Genomic DNA, 20,896 nt, shown 5'->3' with positions numbered 1-20,896 from the left:
AGAACTTATTGTCTTGATTTGTTTTGTGTATTAAATGGGTTTCGAAGTGGTTGTTTGCTGGAGGAAAGGGCAACTTTGCAATCTCATTCAGAAATATTGTGATTGAGGTGTCTTGTCTTTATTATGTGTTTCAGACCAAAAGGATCAAACTAATTTAGTTTGGGAGGGAACCAATCCTGCCCTGCAGCCCATACGAGTGAGGAACACTGCCTTGAAAGATACTTTACATGATGCCGCTTTACCCAGCACTACGGGTGAGACTTCAAGAAATACATCAAATCTATAGAAAGGACAAATGAAACTTCCCCAAAGACTTGAACGAATTATGACATTGGTTTTCAGAAATCTGGTGAAGCAGAGATTGAACATTCTTCTTCTTTCGTCTCTTCAAAGACTAACTTTAAAACCAAGTGCTGTTCTTTGTATATGTGAGGCTGTACTTAACTCTGAACTTATGAAAAACCTGTCTTTTGTTTAGGTTAATTTAAGTGACTTAATAATAAAAGCCTCTGAACAACATACTGAAGAAGTGTAGGCCACATGTGCCTTCCTAATTGACCTCACCACATCATCAGTTTGGAGGAACCAATGGCCAAGCACAGGAGTGTCCACAGCCCAAAACACTGTGAAATGTTCACTTCTTTTTTTAAGAGAATGATAAGCCCACTCAGTGGCTTGATTACGAAGCAATAGTACAGTAAGTACTTATTCTTGTAGCTCACTTGGAAATCGTTCAAAATGTTAGGAGATCAGGTAGCAGTCTAAACGGTGGGAAGATCGAAGTGTATTACAGCTGCTCAGCTTTCTCTGTCTTCAAAGCACTTTTGAAGTATTCACAACATGACTGCAAACCACAGAACTGTTTACTCATCTTACAGACTTAGAGAATGTATGACTTACTCAAGGCCACTAAAAGCATCACTGGCTGTGCTGTGATCAGGATCTGTTCCCAGCTCTCAAGCCTACAGGAAAGCCATGGGTTCAGTTGGTGCCAGCTGCCACTGCAGTCACCATTGGCCTGAGAGGCTGGTTCTGTCCTCTGCCATCACAGGCAAAGCCTCCCTGAGCACCCTCTTGAGAATTGTACAGGAATATGAGAGGTCTGAAGTATCCCAAAGTGGCTGTAGGTAACCCAGCAAGGAAATGAGCTGCAGTGAGGCCACCTGGGGCAGCCAGGCAGGCAGGTTGCCATCTGCTGTTTGCTGGGCTGTCTGGGGGTGATGAGAGAGTTCTTGGAAGCACGTGGCCCCTACTAAAAAGTACTGCACACTGGTAAGGCTGGCAGTGCCAGAGATGTGGAAGCTGATGTGGCATCACTCCCAGCCACCAGACAGGATGGCATGGAGAGGCCATCTCTACAGCTCTCTGTTTGCACGCTTGCTGACACAGCTTTGGGCTCTCCTGTAACAAGGAAGTTTCCATCACAACAAGGAGGCTACTGCATTTCAATAAGCTACTTCTTAAAGTAATACATTTCACCCTGGAGAAGAGCAGTTTTGCAGCTTCAGTGTTACTAGTGCTTTGAGGAGACCTTTGTAACATGTAATTTTAATTTTGTTTTAGCTAAGATTTAGATTTTCTTCTTGACAGTGCTGCACTACCAGCCATTCAAACCCTGCTGAACTTGCTCATAGCCATTTTATCTGAGTATCTTGTAAATATTTGGTAGAGCACTCAGACAGAGAAGTGTTTTTTGCTCTTACAGTCACATGTCTGTTTCCAGGACCTTTAAGAAGTACAATAGACTGAAGGCAGGGAAAATTCCACTGAGATGCATTTAAGTCTCCAGGGAGCAACTGCACTCTGTTTAGACTAAAATTTCTCATTGCTGTCTCTCCTTATTTAAAAAAAACATGGAAGGATTGAGAGGGGAAGTTAGAAGTCTTCATTATTGTAAACACCAGAATGCAAGGAGTTTTCACTCATTTCTGTCATATTGCAGAGCTGTTTGCAGTTGGAGAGGGAGATAAGCTTTTCAATGCTCTCTGCACTACCTGGGAAATTTCCATCAAGTTTTAAAATGTTTTACAAACATTAGTGAATTAAAGCTTAATCCCCTTCTTCTCATCCCCATGAAGCAAGTACAGTTTAAAGAGAGGGCTAATGAGACTAAAATAGTTGTGCTTTGCTGAGGTCACAGGGGCAGCGTGGTAACAGACCTTGGGTCTTTGAGTCCCAGCTTTCTGTCTTACACCAAAAACAACACACATTTCTACACCACAAACAACACTCATTCCCTCCCTTTCTAAGACTTGCTCTAATTCCCTATAGGATATAGTGAAAACATGCTGGCCTCACTCCTTGAGACAACCTTGGGTTTTCACCCTTGCTCATGACTGCTGTCCCATGGAATTAAGATGTTGAAAAGATCAAAGAGGGATGTGAGGTGGGGGAAAAAAAAATCAAGTCACTGCACTATCTGCCTTGGGCATGTTCTGCCTCCATTGCTGCCAGTGGAGTTGATGTTATGTTGGGAGCAACCTCAAACATGTTTGTATGTACTTCCATATAATATTCAGGCAGAACTGTAGAAAAAATGCCATCATCAACAAAAGAGCTTGGCTGACAGGAAAATCGGACAGTTGAGCCAATAAGTCACTCTTGTATTGAATAGGTGCAATCTCATTATCCTTCTGTATGTGACCTGCATTTCTCACTGCTTCTTATTATTGCCATCCTGTAACTACAGCTGCAGCCATCTCTTTCACCTCTTCCGAAGACAGGGATAATCCATCAGCCAGTTCTCCTCCAGTGGTATGAGTGAGTTTTTTACCAGAGGGATTAATGGCTAGTTGAAGAGAGTTGTTCCCAACAGGGCCAAGCAAAAGCAATGTGTATGAGATGAAGTGGAAGACAAGGAAACAAATCTATAGATTTAAAGCTGTTAAATTATTTTCCCCTTAGCTTCCGTTGTTCACAATGATAGATAACCAGACATGCAAAGCTGGATGTATATTGACAGTGACCAGTGTAAGCAGGATTGAGAGCTTCTCACACGGTGCAGACAAACCTGAAGTCAGTCAGCTACCAATACCAGATCAGTTTGTACCAACTATTCCAGCCCTTGTAGATGAGAGACATTGGGAGGAAAATCAGTCCTCCTGTCTCTCCTGTGACCTTACGATGTACCCCAGCACCAGAACCTTGCTCCTCTTAACGACGTTACCTTTTGTGACAAGGCTCCAGCACTGGTCCTTGGGTAGGCTGCTTCTCTAGCACTCTTCCCTGCAGAGGATCTGGGCTCAGTGCAAATGCTGTGCACAGTGCTCATTTCATTCCCTGCTGAAAGGCAGCCAGGCCTGAGGTGGAACATGGCAAGCACTTCGCCGCACCTGGCAACTCCACACAGCTGCTGAAAACAAGTGAGGAAGAAAGCAGTGTACAAATGCAGGGGAATTTTCACATAGGCAGGATGTAATTAGCAGAGCTGGAATTTGGCCAGGACACTGGGGTTAAAACGCTGGCTTGCAGGTAACACACTGGGATCTTTCATAATTCAAATACTCAGGATCTCCCATTTCCATTTTACCTGGAAGATGTCAGAGGACTGTTCCCTATTTAATGGTCATGGGCAGCTCTTGAACATCTGACACAAAGGAAGAAGTGTCTAAATGGTGCTGCACCTGCAGAGCTTCTCTGCCAGCAACTGCCCACCATGAACAACAGCTGAAAAGATCACATCCTGATAGGACCATGGCTGCACCACTGTAAAACACACCTCCATGCCTTAGGGTTCACTTCACCCCTAATTCTCATTATTCAGATTTCAGATTAAATCCCTTCCAAATAGAAAGAAAGATGATAAAATTAGGGCAGCACCTTACACACAAAACACAAGAAAGAGGATATTACCATTAGATGCTCCTTCAACCTTACTCTCTTCCATTTGAAAAAATACCAGATAGCTATTGGACAACAGAGAATTTAGATGAAGCACTTCTCCCCAGTGTCGATGAGTGAGCTTTTCCAGCTGGCCTTGCTGGTAATACCCAGAGCATAAAGAGCTTTTGCTGCCTTCTTCCTTCCAGCAGGGAAATCATGTTCAAAGCAGCAAAACATTTTTTTCCATTTCATGATCTCACTTTTAGTAAAAGCAATTTTTCTGTTTACTACAAGGATGTTGAATGTCCACAAAAGATCAGGGAAGTCACTCATGAACCTCACATGTGTAACATCTGCATGATGTTTCTAGCATGATGTGGCCCACAGTCTGAAATATAAATAATTGCAAATCTCTAACCACTTTTTAGTCAGGCCTGCAGACATATCCAGTCAAAGAGCTGACTTCCACTGTGTGGTGCAGTGTGTGCAAGCAAAACAAGAAGTGTTCCTGCCATCTGAAAAAGCATAATCTCTGCATCAGTAAGTCATAAAAAAGGGACCCCTCCTCTTTCTCTGAGAGCTTACCATGCCAGCCTTTGGTTTATTTGAGGGAAGGATGGTTTGTATGCTCAGGCTGCCATGGAAGCCCCCTCTTTGTCAAGTGTTGTTTAATACAACCACCAACCAAACTTGACTAGAGTACCTCAGTCAGTGGGACAACAAACCTACAGACAGCCTCTCGTGGCAAAATGCACTGGGGAGAGTAAAGAACGGGCAGCTGCAGGCAACAGGAAATCCAGCACTAATAAATAAAACGTCTTATAGCCAGAAAGAGGAAATAAACAGCAGCAGCACAAACTGAGAGGACAGAAGAGAGCATAACTGTGGCATGGGAATCACTGAGTTACAGTGAGCTTATTTTTACAGAACGTTGTCCCAGTTTGTTATGTGTTCAGACTGCAAAAAGAGTGGGGGAGTGGGGGGACTGCTCAAAGAGAGGGTCTCTATCAGAAGTTGTCAACAACCACTGTAATTAAGGAAGCAGCCAGAGCACACACAACCAGAGCTGCTGCCAAAGTGAAATGAAAGCATTTTTTGTTTTCAGCTGTAGCCCCAAAGGATAATAAAAGATGGTTCTACTATGCCAAGTGAGGAGCTGCAGGGACACCGTTTCTAGATGGCCCTCCTCCCATCTTTCCAAAATTAAACACTGTGGGGAAGCAGCAAGTTACTGTTCCTCAGTGTGCTTTTGAAGTGCACCCCATCTGACTGCAGCCACCTGGGAAGGCCAGCCGTAAGACAGGTGGGCCCCCAACCACCATGGTGACAATGGAGGTGGCACCAGCTGAGCTCTGCCCCCAGCCAATGAGCTGTTGTGGCACTGCTTGGTTCAGATTGCTGAAGCAGCAACGCTGAATTTTTCTCCCCTTGCCCTCAGCTATGGGTTTCACCACAGCCCCATAGCATTGCCACCACCAGTGGGAGCTGCCGCATTCAGAAGAGCCACACCCCGCTTTCCTCCTGAGGGCAGCTGCATTTGGGGGGCTCAGTGGTGTCTTGGCAAGGACCCTCGTTCATGGCACACCAACACCGTGCTCTTCCTGTTGCTGACAGCAAAGGTGGCCTGCGCCCATGCAGCGGCAGGCGCTGCGGAGCAGCGCGTGGGCTGGCAGAGCCGAGGGGGTTGGTACAGATCTTCTCAACTATGGGACATGAGGCTTTCACTGGTGGCTGCAGAAACTGGTGTGCAGGTTCAGCAAAGGGAAAGAAGTCATTCAAAAATTGCATGCATAGTTCTGAATTCATTCATTGCATGGCGTTTGCCTTTCATCCTCCCCCCTGGGCTCTGTGTGCATTGCTGGCATTCTCTCCCAATCCTATATAATAATTCCCAGCTCTCCGCAAGCCACTGCCTGCCAATGGAGCCCACAGTCACTGGCCCGCCAGCCTGGTCACATGAAAAGTTACATGCAAAGGTTTAATGCTTTCTCCTGACCCCAGCCCCCGTTTCTGTGAATCCTCTGCAGTGTTTTCCTAATCAGGTGCCAGGGAAGCTTTGTGCTGAGCAGGGTGCTAAGAAGGTGGCTATTTAGCTGCAGAATTTCCACACTCTTTGAGCTCTCTCCTGAGCTGTAAATGCAAGCAGTGGAACCAGGTGAATGTCTGACGAGGCTGCCATTTAGCCCTGAAGCTGCTTTCCAACTGAAGGCACATTGCAGTTGCCTCACTTGCTCTATCCCAACTGCTGCACTAATGGTTCATTGCTTCAGCAGGTACAGAAATCCCTTCTCAAAGCCTTCATACAAGGTACACAGCTATGGTCCAGTAGAATTTTAGCCTTCGCTGGACATTGACAATATGTCTGTTCCTAGGGAGTCAAAATGAAAATACAGCCCTTCCATTACCAAATTCTAGATGATTTAATTCATCACACAGCTTGTGAAAGTGGTAACATACTTACTTTTGTGTTACCTTTATATACGACATATCAGAAAAAACACATGCTTTTGGAGAATCTCAAATGGAAGTGATCTTTTAATAAATCTGGATGACAGGCAGAAATATTCAAGGGCTGTTGCTGATGTATCAACAGCTACAGTAGTTTCCTACTATCAGTATAACGTGAGGGAGGGCAGGTATCTCCTGCAGGAAGAGATCTTGTCCTCCACCTATGTTTTCATGCTCAGCTTTTGGAAGCATGGGAGCTGTGTCTAGCAGTCAGGGCCTAATGTTCCTCTGGGTTTCATTCAGACCACAGAAAGACAAGCCAGTTGCACCTTTGTGCCAAACAGTTGGATAATCAAACTGAGCATTTGATTTCAGTTTTGGTTCTTTTTTTTTTCGAAAGGAAAGGGTCCAGCTTGTTATGAACTCCAGCCTGGACTTACATTTTTGTGGGTTTAAATGAAAAGACCAGATAAAGTTTTAAGTTGCAGTCTGTTAATATTGTTCTGATTAAAACTCTATCATTATCAACATAACTTTTAAAAACAAACAGTCAAAAAAAGTGCCCAAATTGACAGTGTTTTTCAAATTCTCTGCTTTTCTCATAATTTTCCAAAGTGTAGTGCGTTCAAAAGTGTAAGCCTGTCCTGCTTGGCTGACTGGCTGTTTAATTATTTCTTTGTATTATATTACATTGTTTCATTCTTAACTGTAAGCCATCAAAATCATAAAATCTCAGTTCTAGTCTCAGTTACACTCAAACATAGCTACTGAAAAGGTTTGTCTAACTTCTTAGTATATATGGCAATTAACAAACTTTGCTTAAATTTGTATTCCCAACTCAATCCAAACAGGAGTTGAGAAATCTTGTTTCTCCCAGATGAGAGCATGCCTGAATAATATAGGAATTAGTTTTCTCACTCAAAAGCATTAACAAAATACATGCATAATTACTAGGGTTTAATCAGCCAGTGCTGTCTCTTTATTTAAAAGAAAAATGTATTTAACCCTTCAGGAGAGAATCAAGCTACCAGTGACAATGGAGGCAGGCCTGAGCCCCCAAATGGTAACGTATGTAGAAAAAAGTAGAAGTCAGTGGCTGTGGCTGTAGTCAGCTGGCATTGTCCACTCTGCCACACAACAGCCAGGAGAGCAGCAAGGAGGATTTTCCATTTCTGGAAAGTGCAGTGAAATGGGAGAACACAGCGATCTCCAAATTGTCTTTCCTTCTATGAAGTATTGTCTTCAGGATACTGCTTGACATTCATTCAGTCAAATATTTTGACAATTTGAACAAATAAGCAGGAAATGGTTTTGATTTTTGGCTCCACTGGGCCATTTGTGAAGAAGAATAAGTAGCGCAGCATGTGCCATGTCTCTTAAATACCCTTGTGTGCCAGAAAAATATGCAGTGTGTTTCCCAGGCTGTGGAAACAGTTATCATTTCCAGTCTACCAAGTCACCCTTCTCTCTCCCCACACCATCCCCAACCCTGCATCAGGCTGGGGTGAAAGGAAGCATCACTCTGAATTACTCTGAATTACCCTGCTGTTACCTGTTCGTGAGGAGAGGGTGCCAGTGCACATAACACGTTATTCTGTGCACGTTTCTGAGAAGGATTGTGATTGTAGTCACTTCACAGTGGCACAAAAGAGGAGTAGCAAGCCGAGGTGGGGCATGCACAGGCACCTGGGAGCCAAACCTGCCCCTCTCTCCATGCTGCTCTGCAGAGGCAGGCGGGTCTGTGAGCATGCTGCAGCATACCTTCACAGGAGCCCTGGGCCAGGGCGCTGCGCTTGGGGAGATGCCAGAGGAGCTTTTGTCTGTGCTTTCACTGCAGGTTTAAGTAGTTCGATTAGCATTTGGGTCAGAGCACATGGAGCAGCCCCGGCTGGGGTGGGAGAAGTCACACTGTGAGGCCACACTTGAACGTGGCCACTTTACTGCACCGCCCCGGGTACAAAGCCTGTTTGTGTGGGGCACGTCCTGCCGTGCGTCACACTTTGGTTGTCAGTGGCAGCCATGGGTTGCTGGGGGGTGACACAATAACCTCTTTATGCTTAAAAGAATAGTGGGGGGAATTGCGGGAGACCATTGGAAACATTGCAGTAAAAAAGTGGTTTGGCTTTTGTCTGTCCCTCAAGGTAAGGTGCCCAGGCAGCCACTGAGCTGCCTCTGCCGTGCTGGAAGGAGCGTGAGCAAAGCAGCAGCAAGGGTGAATGCAGGGCTTTGGGTGCGAGAGGACTTAAAGAAAAACCCAAGGAAGACCCCATGGTATCTCTGTGGTCAAAACATAATAAAACTGCTTATTTAGGGTAGAGTTTTACAGCAGCTCACTCTAAAGTCTGGGCTGCCGCAGCCTTGTCACCCCCACTGCCTTCAACACAAGAGCAGCCACACAGGGATTCAGCTCAAAGAGCTGATCTGTCTGGAAATTAAACTGTGTTTTTAATTACCAAATAAAAGTTTGCTTTACTAGAATGTCTCAAAGTTTCATTCAAAGAGAACTGGAAAAATAAAAATGAGGAACTGAAAAGGGTCAAAACAGAAAGAAATTCGAAAAAAATACTGATACCAGCTATAAAAGTTGGTTAAATCTCTTACTGTATGTATCACTGTCTCCTTTGCCAGCCCCTCAGCCATACACTTCACAAAGCAGTAAGCCCAAATAATTCAGATATGCTAAGCAAAGCCACTCTGAATATGGCTTCTAGCCTAATAAGTCAGAGCCTTATCCAGTTCCCATGAAAAACATCAGGAAAGTTTCCTTCAACACTAATAGACATAAGATTGGATTGCAGAACAACTATATAACTTTTGACCAAAAAGTGAAGTTTTTCTAAAGCACTGATAAAATATTCATGCAGGAGAATGTGGAAACTCTGGAGCAGTCCCATTGCTAAATATGTTTCAAGTGAGCGTAATCATTTTTGAAACCATGCTCATTCTAACTAGTGATATGTGCTCTAAAGGGAAAATACAAAACAAACTTTTTTTTAAAGGAAAAAGTATTTATAATTTCTTTATTGTGGATGTGCAGAAAGATTCCCCCTCTGCTGCTGGGAAAACCAGTTTCTACTCAATAAGCAGTAAAGCACATCCTAATTTTTAAAAAGCATTTGTTAGGCAAAACAGGGCTTTTTTACAATGCTTTCATTTTTTTGCAGTTGGAGTCTTTCTGTTGATGCCAGCTGCTTTAGTTGTAGGTATTTTCTGGGAGGTGGTGTCTGTCAGTCCCACGTGGGGTGTCCCCTTGGCTATCTCTCATAGCCGCCCTTCTATAAATCACAGCATATTAAAAAAAGGGGGATAATGCTGACATGTGAACTAATCCCCACATCAAAGAGAGCAATTCTCCCTCCTCCAAACCCCCACCCCCCTCTTTTGCTGGGAAAAGTCTAACGCCTAGAAGGTGATTTACACAAAACTTCATCCCAGTTGTTAGGAAACTTGCAGTGCCGCTTACTTGCCAACTGCAGGAGAAACCTGGGAATCAGGGTAACCACAATAGCTAGCCTGCGGCTTCCAGCATTTGGCAATTCAGGAGAGGAAAAAAATTGGCTTGTTTCAACAGACTTGTGTATATGTTGATTGCATGGCAGAATAAGCATGCATATAGACAGATGTAAACGTGACTAGTAATGTGTGTCTGTCTGGGCACATCTGGGTCTGTATGGGCACATCTATATCTGCGTGTGCTCACAAGCACTTGTACAGGCACAGGGCTGCCTGGCCTGCCACGTACAAGACACACTGAAGCACACAGAAATGCCTCTTTCCTTCTGCTAGGAGAAAAGAGGGACAAGGGGGAATATACATTAAAGACATAAGCCCATATGGGCATGCAGTGGCCTAGACATGGAGAGGCTGTCTTAAGCTATTCATTCCAGCTGTAGGCCTGCCTTTGAGCTAACAGTTCAAATGCTGGGGATAGATGAATAAGGGGAATGATGTGTCTAAGACAGGATTAAAGCATCCACTCACTGCTGCCCTTGCCTTTGAAAATGCTTCCTGTGCATTGATTAGGCACACAAGATACTTCCAAACAATTGTCTGTCTTTGAAATGCAACTTAAAGGAGGCAAAAATGCCTCTGTCTGGCTAGGTAACTCTCTTTTCCCAACTTAATGCTTAGCCTGAGCTTGTGCTGGACACACGTCCTTCAGACATACCAACAAAGCATATGTAGCATGAAAAAGACTACACTGGTGGTTCTGGATTCATAATCAATTAGCAAAAATACCTGCCTCATATGAAACTGGCTGTAGTAACGTGCATTTCTGTAAGTGTATGTATGCATGTGAACTAGATACTTCCACCGGTATCGAAGCTTCTGGTTGATTTATTCAGTTTATTTGCTGCTTTCTCCTGCCACCCTCACAGGGAGGCAGGAATGCCCTGGGGCCAGCAGAGCCTTCCCCACCCAGGTCATCTCTTGCCCCAGGCCAGAGGGCCATGAATGTCTCTCCCAATAAGTCAGCATCACTGCCAAAAGAGGCACACGAGGTTCACTCCCAATGTGAGAGAGTGAACTGGATGGGGAACCACGAGATTAAAAAAAATGCATCCTTTTTGTAGTCCTCGATTGGTTGTGGTCCAGCTGCACTCACCGATGCACTTCAGTATGATTGCACAAGAGCTGAGGGGACGGAAACAAGTAGTCGGGGACAGTGAGACACTCAGGCAGCTCCCATGTCAGTGACAAGTGCTGGCTTAAAACATTCATGAAAATACAGCCAGAGAGAGAGCATTAGGCATGCTGAGAGAGCCACATCTCCCACTCCACTGACAGGAAGGGCATGGCACATGTGTGAGGGAAAGACAGAGACCAAAAGTTTTGTTGTTCCAATGCTTCCTCCACGTAGATGTGCAGCTCATATGTATGTGCCTGTCCCCTGCCATGTGTCAAGTGGAGAGGATGTGAAAGAAACTCCAGCATGGTTGAGCCCTCACCTCCAATACATGGAAAAACAAACACAGCCTTTCTCTTGTTTGTTGATTTAGTTCAGAGTGCTCCTTCCATTACAAAACCATTTCCCTGCAGGGGACAAGCTAAAACCTATTTGCTTATTACTCTGCAAAAGAAAATGATGGGTGCAATTTTCAAGCACCTCTTCTGTTGATAGACACAGAGATTGAAAGGACAGAGCCCTCCCAGCTACCTCTCAGCTGTGTTTTCTTGTTGGGCATAATTTTCATGTTTTCCTGTTTTTCAGAAACATATGCCACATGTATCTTTTTCTCCTCTTCTTGAAGTATACATCTCTCTATGGGACAGCTTTGTGCTTGGAAAGTGAGCTGTGTGCTTTGTCACAGGCGTTAACACAGCGATGGGGGGACCAATGAAAGCTGCATCCAGAGCTGCAATTCACAGGACAGCACATAACCCACACACCCCACTGCACCATCTGTAATGAGTCAAAACCCCAGAAATGAGCACTTGTGAACAGGGGAGAGGTTTCCTCCTGCTGCTCAGGCTGATGGCTGCCCCAGCTCCCATACAGGATGGTGTAAATACCAAGCCAGCTCTTGGAACTGGCACAGCTAAGTGGAGCTCTGGGTGCAAGATACATCCTGGTTCAAGGCAAACACACAGGAAACAAGTCTCTTCTAGCCTGTTATTTTTGATGAGATGCACCCGTTGGCAGTTCCTGGTGCTGACTGGGACAAGTCTGGATAAAAACTGCAAGAGGAGCACCAGAGTTTATCTAGAGCTGGCACCAGTTTTGGTGCTTGGCTGAATGAGCTGTTTCTAGTGGGTCCAGAGCACTTTATTTGTGCCAACACAACCACCTGCCCTCACCCTCCACCCCCAAAATAATCAAACTAGTCTCAACACCTTTTTTTGTCAGGTTAAATCACTTCTCTGCCAGCTGGCCTTTTAGATGGCAATTCTTCTGACTGGCCTTTTAGGTGGCTGGCACTTCACACTCCTCACAAATCCAACCCAACTGCATTAAAAAGTGAATTTATATTGCAGGGCTGTGGGGGGAGGGTGCCCCAGGCAATGTCAAAGAAAAAGTGGATCAAAAAGGGCTGCTAGTATTGGATACGTGGGCTGTCTTTTCAGCTGCTTTGGGCAACGTCCTTTCAGCACAATAAAAGCTCAAAAGAATTCAGTTAATCTGTTGTTAAACAGAGTCTGTGGTGAGAGAGTGGTCTGTCATCCTCCAGCCAGGGAACTGAGCCTGCCTGTAATGGCTGGGAGCTCCTTTGCCCTTTCCCAGCATTTCATATCCATAGTGGCAGTGAGTTCATGGACTGGCACCTTGCTGGCCTTGCACAGATTGCCTCTCAGCCTTGTGATGCCAGGACCCCTTCCTTCAGGCCACTCTCAGGAGAAGCAGCAGCTCACAGCATGTGCTCTACATAGCACAGCACACTCAAAGGCTGTGGCAGCCAAAAATCCCTCTTCATAACTCTCCTGCTTCACACAAGCCCAGAAGTGCCTTGCAGGGTGCTGGTGGTGGCTAACCTGCTGCTGCTGGTGGTGATTTCAAAGAGCTAGCAGGTCAACTGAAGTCCTGATGCAAGAGCTTTGGCATGATTTTCAGTTCTAAGTCTGAATATACAGGTGTAAGAGCAGCCAGACCTGCACTAAGGTGTGGCCCCCATGATGTCCCACAGCCTCAGTGCTCAGTGCCATAGCACAGCCCTGAATTTAAACACAGATGGTGAGCAGCCCATAGACTTGCCAGCCTACACATAATTTACCACATGAGGAATATCACACATGTACTGCTTCAACTTAAAATGAATCCCTCCTTCCAGCTGGGAAAATGAAGGTCTTTTTTCTTCCTCAGATTGGAGGATCCCATAGATCCCTACAGAGTAAAACAGCTATTCTTTTTTAAGATTTAAAGATATTACTTCTTTTTTTGTTCATGTATCACATTTCAGTGTCTTCTAAACAAGAGGGAGCTTAATGTTTTTGTGTAACCTTGAACTGGCTAGTACACAACTTTTATTGCTTCATCCTTGAGCTTCCATGAGCTACACTATGTTCTACTATGAACAGAACGTCCTACTTAGGATTGGGTGGCACATGCTTTGGTTGCAACAGCTTCCTAGTGCTTTCTTTGGCCTGCACGTATAAGTAGTTGTATGCAAACATACCCATGTGTGTCTATGTATGTGTTCATTTCTAATTATGAAATGATGCAATAAAAATTTCCAATTCCGAAAATTTTTATTTCATTTCCTTCCTTCTCCAGTGCTGCTCAGCTAAGCACACTGGCAGTGTGTTCTAAGGAACAGGATCATTCCCATCTATGACTCATTTCTAAGGTCTCCCAGGCAGGATTCAGTATGATGGTGTCAGTGGTTGCTGCAAGAGCTGTTTAAATGTCTCTGCACGTAGTGGGCAGTGAAGTGCTGATCTCAGGCAGCAGTGCTAGGAATGTCAGGGTCTGTTTAATATTCACTGGGGATCTTCCTAAAAAGTCAATTAACCTCCCTACAGTTTTGTGATCTGGCTGAGCATTATCATGCAATTGTATCAGCTTTTATTTTAGTGCATGAAGAGCATTGTCCTGTGAAATGGAACTTTCTGGGTTTGTTTTAATGTCAGACTGAAATTTAATTTTAAATTATCTACTGTCAAGCCTTTCACAAGAGAATCGAACACACATGCCTTTTCTCCATAACACATTTGACTGTCTGGAGAAACAAGGTTGGTAATTTAGCTCACAGCAGTTGATAAGAACTGAGCCTAGGCAAGGCCTAAAACCTCAACAAGTTAGAGCCTTAATTCCTGGACACTTACCAAAAACAAACCCTTGACTTGGTGCAGCTTGCCCATTTTGGATAATCTGGCTCTTTGATTCCCTGGGGAGGCTGCTGGGCTGTCCTGTGGGAAGTCGGCACCTCGGTAGGACAGGGAGGGATGCCAAACAAGCAGACACCACTTCAGGGTAACCAGCTATGCCAAGTCAAATTCAGCAAGTTTATGGTTAAATATGGGAGATCTATTTCTCTCCAGCCAATGCATGAGTTCCCAGCACTTTTTGTACTTTGAAATACCATTAATTAATATTTATCAGATGTAAAATGTGACACTAGCTACTTGGTAAAATATGCCTTTAAGCGTTGCATTACTATTCCTTTTTAAGTATATCTACAGACAGTCAGGCTGAGGCAGGCAATCACAAGTGTCACCAGCAGCAAACACCCCTCAGCTGGGGGCAGCTTTTAAAACCCATCCAGGCCTTAAAGCAGACTGTCCTCAGTGCAGGACAAAGCCCATTAGCAGGAGACTGGGACCTGCCACATTACCCATGGCTGCTTACAGGGCCACATGGTTTAAGAAACACAAATCATCATGTAGTGATTTTTTTTTTGTTAACGGCTTTTTTGCTCCAAACTCACATGGATATTTGGAAAGCACCTCTGCTCATCTCTCTCTGCCATGACCATCTTTCATTCCAGGGCTCAGCTGCCCAGGGGGAGGTGTGCCAGGGCAGACAGGCCATGCTGTGCCTGGGCAGCATGGGCACCCTCACTCCTCACTGACCCCCAGCTGCCCCTGCTGTGTCACCGAGGAGCAAATCTCTGGCCCTTTGCTGGTGCACAGTCCCCGTGTCCTAATGTGTTTGATAGCGCTGGTACCTTGAGAGCACTGTGGCAGGGGCTTCCCAGCAGCTCCGCTCCCGAGGCCACAGCCTCTGGATAACTTCCACCCCAAATGTATGTCACATTTCCTTCCAGTGAAAGCAAAATATTTACACTAAGCCAGGGTCACCTGGCGGCCACGGCGCTATCGCAGGCTGGAAGCGGCTGTGATACTGTAAACAGAGGGGCGTGAGGGCGGAGGGAATTGCTCTGGGCCTCGGAAAGAGGCCCAGCTGGCCCGTGCTGCTGGGAGCGCTGGGCTCCTGGAGCTGGGCTCCGTCGGGGCCGGGTGGGGCTGGGCTGGCAGCAGGGCCTGCGGCTCAGGCACGGCGGGCCAGGATGGCAATGGCAGGACAGCCGGTACCAGGGGTCCAGGAAAGAAAATCCACAGTCTGGACAGACGTGTCCAGCATCCCCACCAGCCACACTTCCCACCCTTCCCCATGCGGCCCCAGCATGTTCCGTACCTGAGGCTGTGCCACACCAACCTCGCTGCTTTACCTGCCTTCAAGGAGCTGTTGGAAATACTCCTCCTGTTCTTCATAAGTGCTTTGGGCCCAGTTAAACCATCCTGGAGGTTGCTGGGCAAGACTTGTCCTATGAAAATGCATTGAATTCAGTGTTTTAAACTTGTAAACTTGAACTACAGGACTCACAGCCCCTGTATTCCCAGACACACAAGAGAAAGGGTGGCAGTTTCCCATTGTAGTAGTAGCTTGCATTCAAGCCATCTTCCTGAGACAGGTCTTCCCACCTCCTCACAGCCTAAATCTCTCCCATATGCTGCCAGAATTTCCTTCTTTATCCTTCTTTATTGCACAGTTGATCAGCACCCGAAACTTCTGCTGTGTACGGTAACACATGCATATGAGTCAAGGATAAAGTGGCTGGCAGCTCCTGGCTGCCCACCCATCTGACACCACTGACTTCTCCTCAGTTCCACTGTCCCATTCCCCACCAGGAATTTGCCCAAAGTGATGACCCGTGCCCAGGTTTCACATGCGACCATGGCATGTGGACTCTGGAAAACCTCCACCAGGCAATAAACAAAATGGTGCTCATTTTGCATGCTTTGAACCCCTTCTGGGGACCTGAGGACTCTGAGCCTCCCAGTGCCTGGGCTGCTTCAGAAAGCCTTCACTCACCTGCAAAGATAGATGTGAATGTCAGGCATGAGCCACAGTGGAGCTGTGCTGAGCCCCTCTGATCAAACAAGCCCATTAGGAGCAGCAGGGGGTTGGAATAATCCCACAAGCTCTTCTGCTTTTCTTATGCTTCTGCCATTCTCCCAGCAAGGTTCACATGTAAGAATGTGGAGTAACCAAAATATTAAAGGACATTCCAGTTATTCTTGGCTGTCTAAGGGAGAGGTAATTGCACTTTCTGCATCCAATCATATTCCACTGGCACTTCTCATAATCGTTATCACAGTGTCAATATATGAGATGTCGGTATTAGACCAAAGCTGAGGAGGGTGGCATTTGGCCAGCTGGGAGACACAGTTTTCCCCAGCTTTGCAAGAAGTTTCTTTATGCCATTTACTAAACTATTAGGTATGCAATGCATAACAATAGCAGAAGGGGATTTCTGTGTGGGAGGAACAGTATGATTCATATTGTCTCACCAGCCTTGCAAAACAAAATGTCCAGTCATACGCTTTTGTGATGCAGCCACTCATTTCTCCTCCTGTATTTTGTACACAGCCATAACCCAAGTGCACTAGGACCTGAGAATCAGCACAGCAAGCTACAGGAGAATCGGTCCAGAAAACAGGAAGCACCGAGATGACCTAATACTCTAATAGCATTTTCCTCCCCGGGAGCAGTGTCCAGAGAATGGCAGGGGAAGGAGGGACCCAATGCTGTTCTCAAGCACCAGATTAGCGCCTCTTGTAACAACTCCTTGAGACAGCTGGCATGGAAAGTGGTAACAGGAATGCCATCCCAGCTTTGGAAACTTGCCGGCTTCACAACCAACTCCATATCTGGAGCACAGACCGACCGGCTGTGCTGAATATCCTTCTTGTAAGCACCTACTGCATTGCACTTCTGTGGCTGAATATCCTTCTTGTAAGCACCTACTGCATTGCACTGGTGGTTTAAAGGGGTTCATTAATGCAGCTGAGGCAGAAGTTGGCAGTTGCTGGATATTTATTTTGGAGCAGCCTTCAGGAATGTACCAGCCTTCATTTCCTGGGGTTGCAAAGGAGGATGGTAAGGGCAGAGGAAAAGCACTGATTTCAAGAAAAGATATTCTAAGCTGAAGAACGCTCAACCTGAGAGTTAATCACTATCTTACAGGGAAAAATACCTCTTGAAACACTGCACTTATGCATTAAAAATAAAATTATATCAGGACCGTTTATTCTTTTCCTCCCTGGAAAATTCAAATCTAAGGTTAATCAAAAGACTTCCCAATGTTTTAATGTACATGGAAGTTCACATGTAGTTATCAGATGGCTCTTCCCAATTATGTCCCTGAGAAAAATCCAAGCCATCCATAACAGGCTTCCACATTATCAGGGATCACAAAAAGCAGAATACCTTCATCTTACTCCTGTGGAGACTGGGCCTATTCCAGACGTCACTACCAGTATACAGGGATTTGGTTTTAGCACATTCCTGACAACACAAATGGCACAGAGGAGGCAAATGCTTTTCAGCCTTCCTTTTAAGAAAGAAGAACTTTGCACACCTCAGTGTGATTTGGCAGCCTCATATCTCACTATCATTAAACACAGAACTAGCATGAGTCTTTACATACTTTCATGGACTTCACACATTCTTTTCACATGTGTTACTGACATAAAAATAACACGATTGTAGATACTTTTTTCAAAAGGCAGTGTGCATGTGTCGTATTTGCAGTACTATAGCCACCCTGAAGAAAGGATGGGGAAGAGGGCAGGCTGCAGCTTGCTTTCTTAATAATATGCAAAACCTTTAAATCTCAGGTTACAGTATTTTGGCTCCAAACTCCAGCTATAAAGCAAATAGCCCAAGGACTCTCCCTAGAACTGTAGGAGCAAATTTTAATAACATTTAAAGTGCAATGATGAGGCTCCTCTGCGCCTAAAGAACCTTCTGGCTATAAAATATCAAAAATAACACTTTCAAAATAAGTATTTTTAAGACGTCCTTTCTCAAAAGCAATGCCACCAGCAGGCATCACCTCACCTTCTTCTGGAAGTGCCTTGAGGCAGAGACTTGCCCCATTTCCCTTTGTTACATGGGTTCTACCTGATGGCAGCTTTTGTGCTGTGCTCTCATGCACACTGGCTCTGTGTGACCCACAGACTCTGTCTGGCAGGTCTTCTGCCAACCCCTGCAGCACAAGGGAGTGTTTCATGGAAGACCAGACTGACCACTTCTGGGGTCTAATCCCGTAGGGTGTGAGAAAGCTCTTCTAATGTTTTACCAAAGGGACTGAAATCTGCAAAAGACCTTGAAAACGTACCTCCCAAGGTAGCATAAGATTACATGATACCTGATAAACCTAAAAAAAAAAAAAAAAAAAGTGTGAAGGGTTTTTCTTCCAAGTTTCATAATGCAGTGCAATTACGTCTTATATACCTAACCTTGGTATGCTGCAAGTGGTTTAAAGGGCAATATCCAGTAAAGAGATAAACTAAATTGTGCCAGCATGAAGAGGTCATTCTTCTCAGCACCTAAATTCTCCTCCGAATGGGAGCACTTCCTTTTTCCAGATTCATATATAAAATGATGGCTCAGTGCCTTCCTAGAAATGGAAAGGCCCATTCTTCCTCCCTTCCTCACTTCCTCACTCTTTCAGTGAAAACACACACATGATGAGAAACCAAACACACACACACACAGTTGGTGAGAGCCCCAGTGTGGGCACAGATGGTGTGTCTGAATGAATGGACACACAGAGGTCTCTGTGTAGTAAGAATGTTTACCATGTGTAGTGCTGGGAATCACATGCAGGATTCCAGGCAAACCCACAAGACTGGCTGTAAGATGTTCTAATGTAAAGATCCTTTCTTGTATGTCAGAGCCAATAAGGTTTGTGCCATTGGGATGATGTCAGCTGGAGTTCAAAGATGAAGCAGGCTGCATTAGGAAACAATTTCTAAACCTTTAGAAATGTAGGAGACTTTAATGTAGGAGACTTACAAATGTAGGAGACTTCTGCAAAAAGTATTAAGGTACCTTCAGCAGACCAAGCCATTGGATCTAAGTGAGTCTTCAGTTATCTGATTTTTTCTAATGAATGCCTGTTTGACAGAGTGGTAGATGAATCGCTAGATTGCTCTAGTTGGGTATGAGCCCCTTATCCCTGTTTTACCCAAGGCAAAAATGTCCTCATTACAATTTTAGGTAGGCAGATTCAACCCTTGAAGGTATTTGTCACCTTGCACCACGCTACACACTGGCCAGAGGGTTCAACCTGTTTTGTCTAAAATCAGCTGTAGCAGGGCTCTGGTGCTGTCTCAGTGATGTCTGTGGCTCAGTGCTTCAGAAATCACACAAAGGGTCTTGTGGGTCACTTCCCTCCTATTGAGGAAGAAACTCAGGCCAGGTTAGATGAGCTGCATATGGAAAGGAAAGTGAGGGCATACGGGGCAAAGGGATAACAGATTCTTAAACTGACTTCAGCTTTGATAGTCTGCAGTTGTTTTAAGGAGAAGGCAACAGGAGCTTTGTCACAGGTATGAGTGAAATTTTATTTTAGAACCTCTATTTAAGACAATATGTCTTTTTGAAGATATTATACAAAGAAATTAATTCATTTAACATCAGCAGAATTCTACAATATTTTCCTTCCTGTGTGGTCCTTTCTTGTATATTGTTCTCACTCAGACAATATATTTTTGATGGGAAAGTAGTCATTCTTTCACTTTCATATTCTCTGCTGGCCTCCTTAATATCTCCCATTATGGATTTGCATCAGATTACTATCATGGTAATTTCTAACTCAAGTAAAATCAACAAACTTCCTCTCGCATCTTTCCTTCTAGTCTTTGAGGCATTCTAGAAAGCCCAAGTACCCTGGTGGCCAGCTGCCTGCTCAATATCCCAAAAGGCTTGTCTTCATTTTTTTGATGTTAGCTTTGTGCAAGGGTTTTTGCTTTCACTCCTCTCTGGTTAAGTCAGTAATTCTTGATTCTTTCTAATAATTTAATCCCTTCTGCTCCTATGATTTATATCAAGCTGGAAGGTGGAGATGAGTTCCTCCCTAACTGTTAGTCAGGTTTTGCTGTCTTTAAGAATGCTGCTGGTCTTTGGTGTGAAGATGGGTCTTTGGAGTAAGGCTGATAGGGATGTTCTCCAAACTTGACCTGGACAAGGAAATACAATTCCCCCAGAGAGGTTTCTTTTGACTGACCCAGTTATTGTCCATATGTCCTGAAGCTGGATAGTTCACACACACTTATAGACTGTTGTATGTTTATATATATGTTAAACATAAACTGATTATATGTGAACCCCTACTTTTGCTGAAGTTCAGGTGACGTTTACTGTTTCACTCTCCTCCTGAACTGCTTAGTGTGAAGGAAAAAAACACAAAACAAAACAAACCACAAATCCATGCCAGTTTCAGCACCTTTGCCCTTATGATTGACAGCTTTCCTCCTCTGCTGGATTAAGACCGCTGTAAGTGGGAATTCCTTCTCCTGAATTAATTAAATCTGTATTGTTATTGCCTTTGATCTACTGCCATAGGAACCGGAATGAGCACTGGAAAACCTCCATTTTTGTCCATTTCTTACACAAACAGGTCTGGACAGATTATTAAAAGGATCATTTAGAAGATGGTGGGCAGAGCAGTCCCCTCCCAAAGCTGCCCTTGAGACTGACAGTTTCTCTGGAAACTGCATGGGAACAGTTACAGACCTCTAGTGGCTCTGTTTATACAGCTCAGCCATTTCCTAATTGCTCACCAGCACAGTATTTTGGAAAGCCATATAGAGATTTCCCATAAGGATTACAACACGGTGTCATTTCATCTTCTCCACATTTCCCATCCCGTTGTCTGTTTTATTTTCCTCACCATAA

At 44.8% G+C, this 20,896-nt stretch overlaps 1 protein-coding gene across 4 annotated transcripts in view; it reads left to right on the top strand.

The window, feature by feature from the left end:
* The window catches only part of RAD51B (RAD51 paralog B), a 390,159-nt gene that overhangs the window by 358,831 nt on the left and 10,432 nt on the right, over positions 1-20,896 (top strand). For 2 of the 4 annotated variants that reach the window (XM_009101983.4, XM_018907532.3), the window contains exon 11: positions 135-13,353. The exons of 1 other annotated variant lie outside the window; for it this stretch is intronic. In XM_009101983.4, the coding sequence (XP_009100231.1) occupies positions 135-286 (152 nt within the window). In that variant the 3' untranslated portion in view covers positions 287-13,353. Of the gene's footprint in view, positions 1-134; positions 13,354-20,896 lie in introns of those variants that run through there. One more of the 4 variants, XM_030240693.2, reaches the window with a different exon arrangement.

This window comes from Serinus canaria, chromosome 5 (genome assembly GCF_022539315.1).
Source record: "Serinus canaria isolate serCan28SL12 chromosome 5, serCan2020, whole genome shotgun sequence".
Lineage (NCBI taxonomy): Eukaryota > Metazoa > Chordata > Aves > Passeriformes > Fringillidae > Serinus > Serinus canaria.
This window is presented reverse-complemented; position numbering and strand designations above follow the sequence as displayed.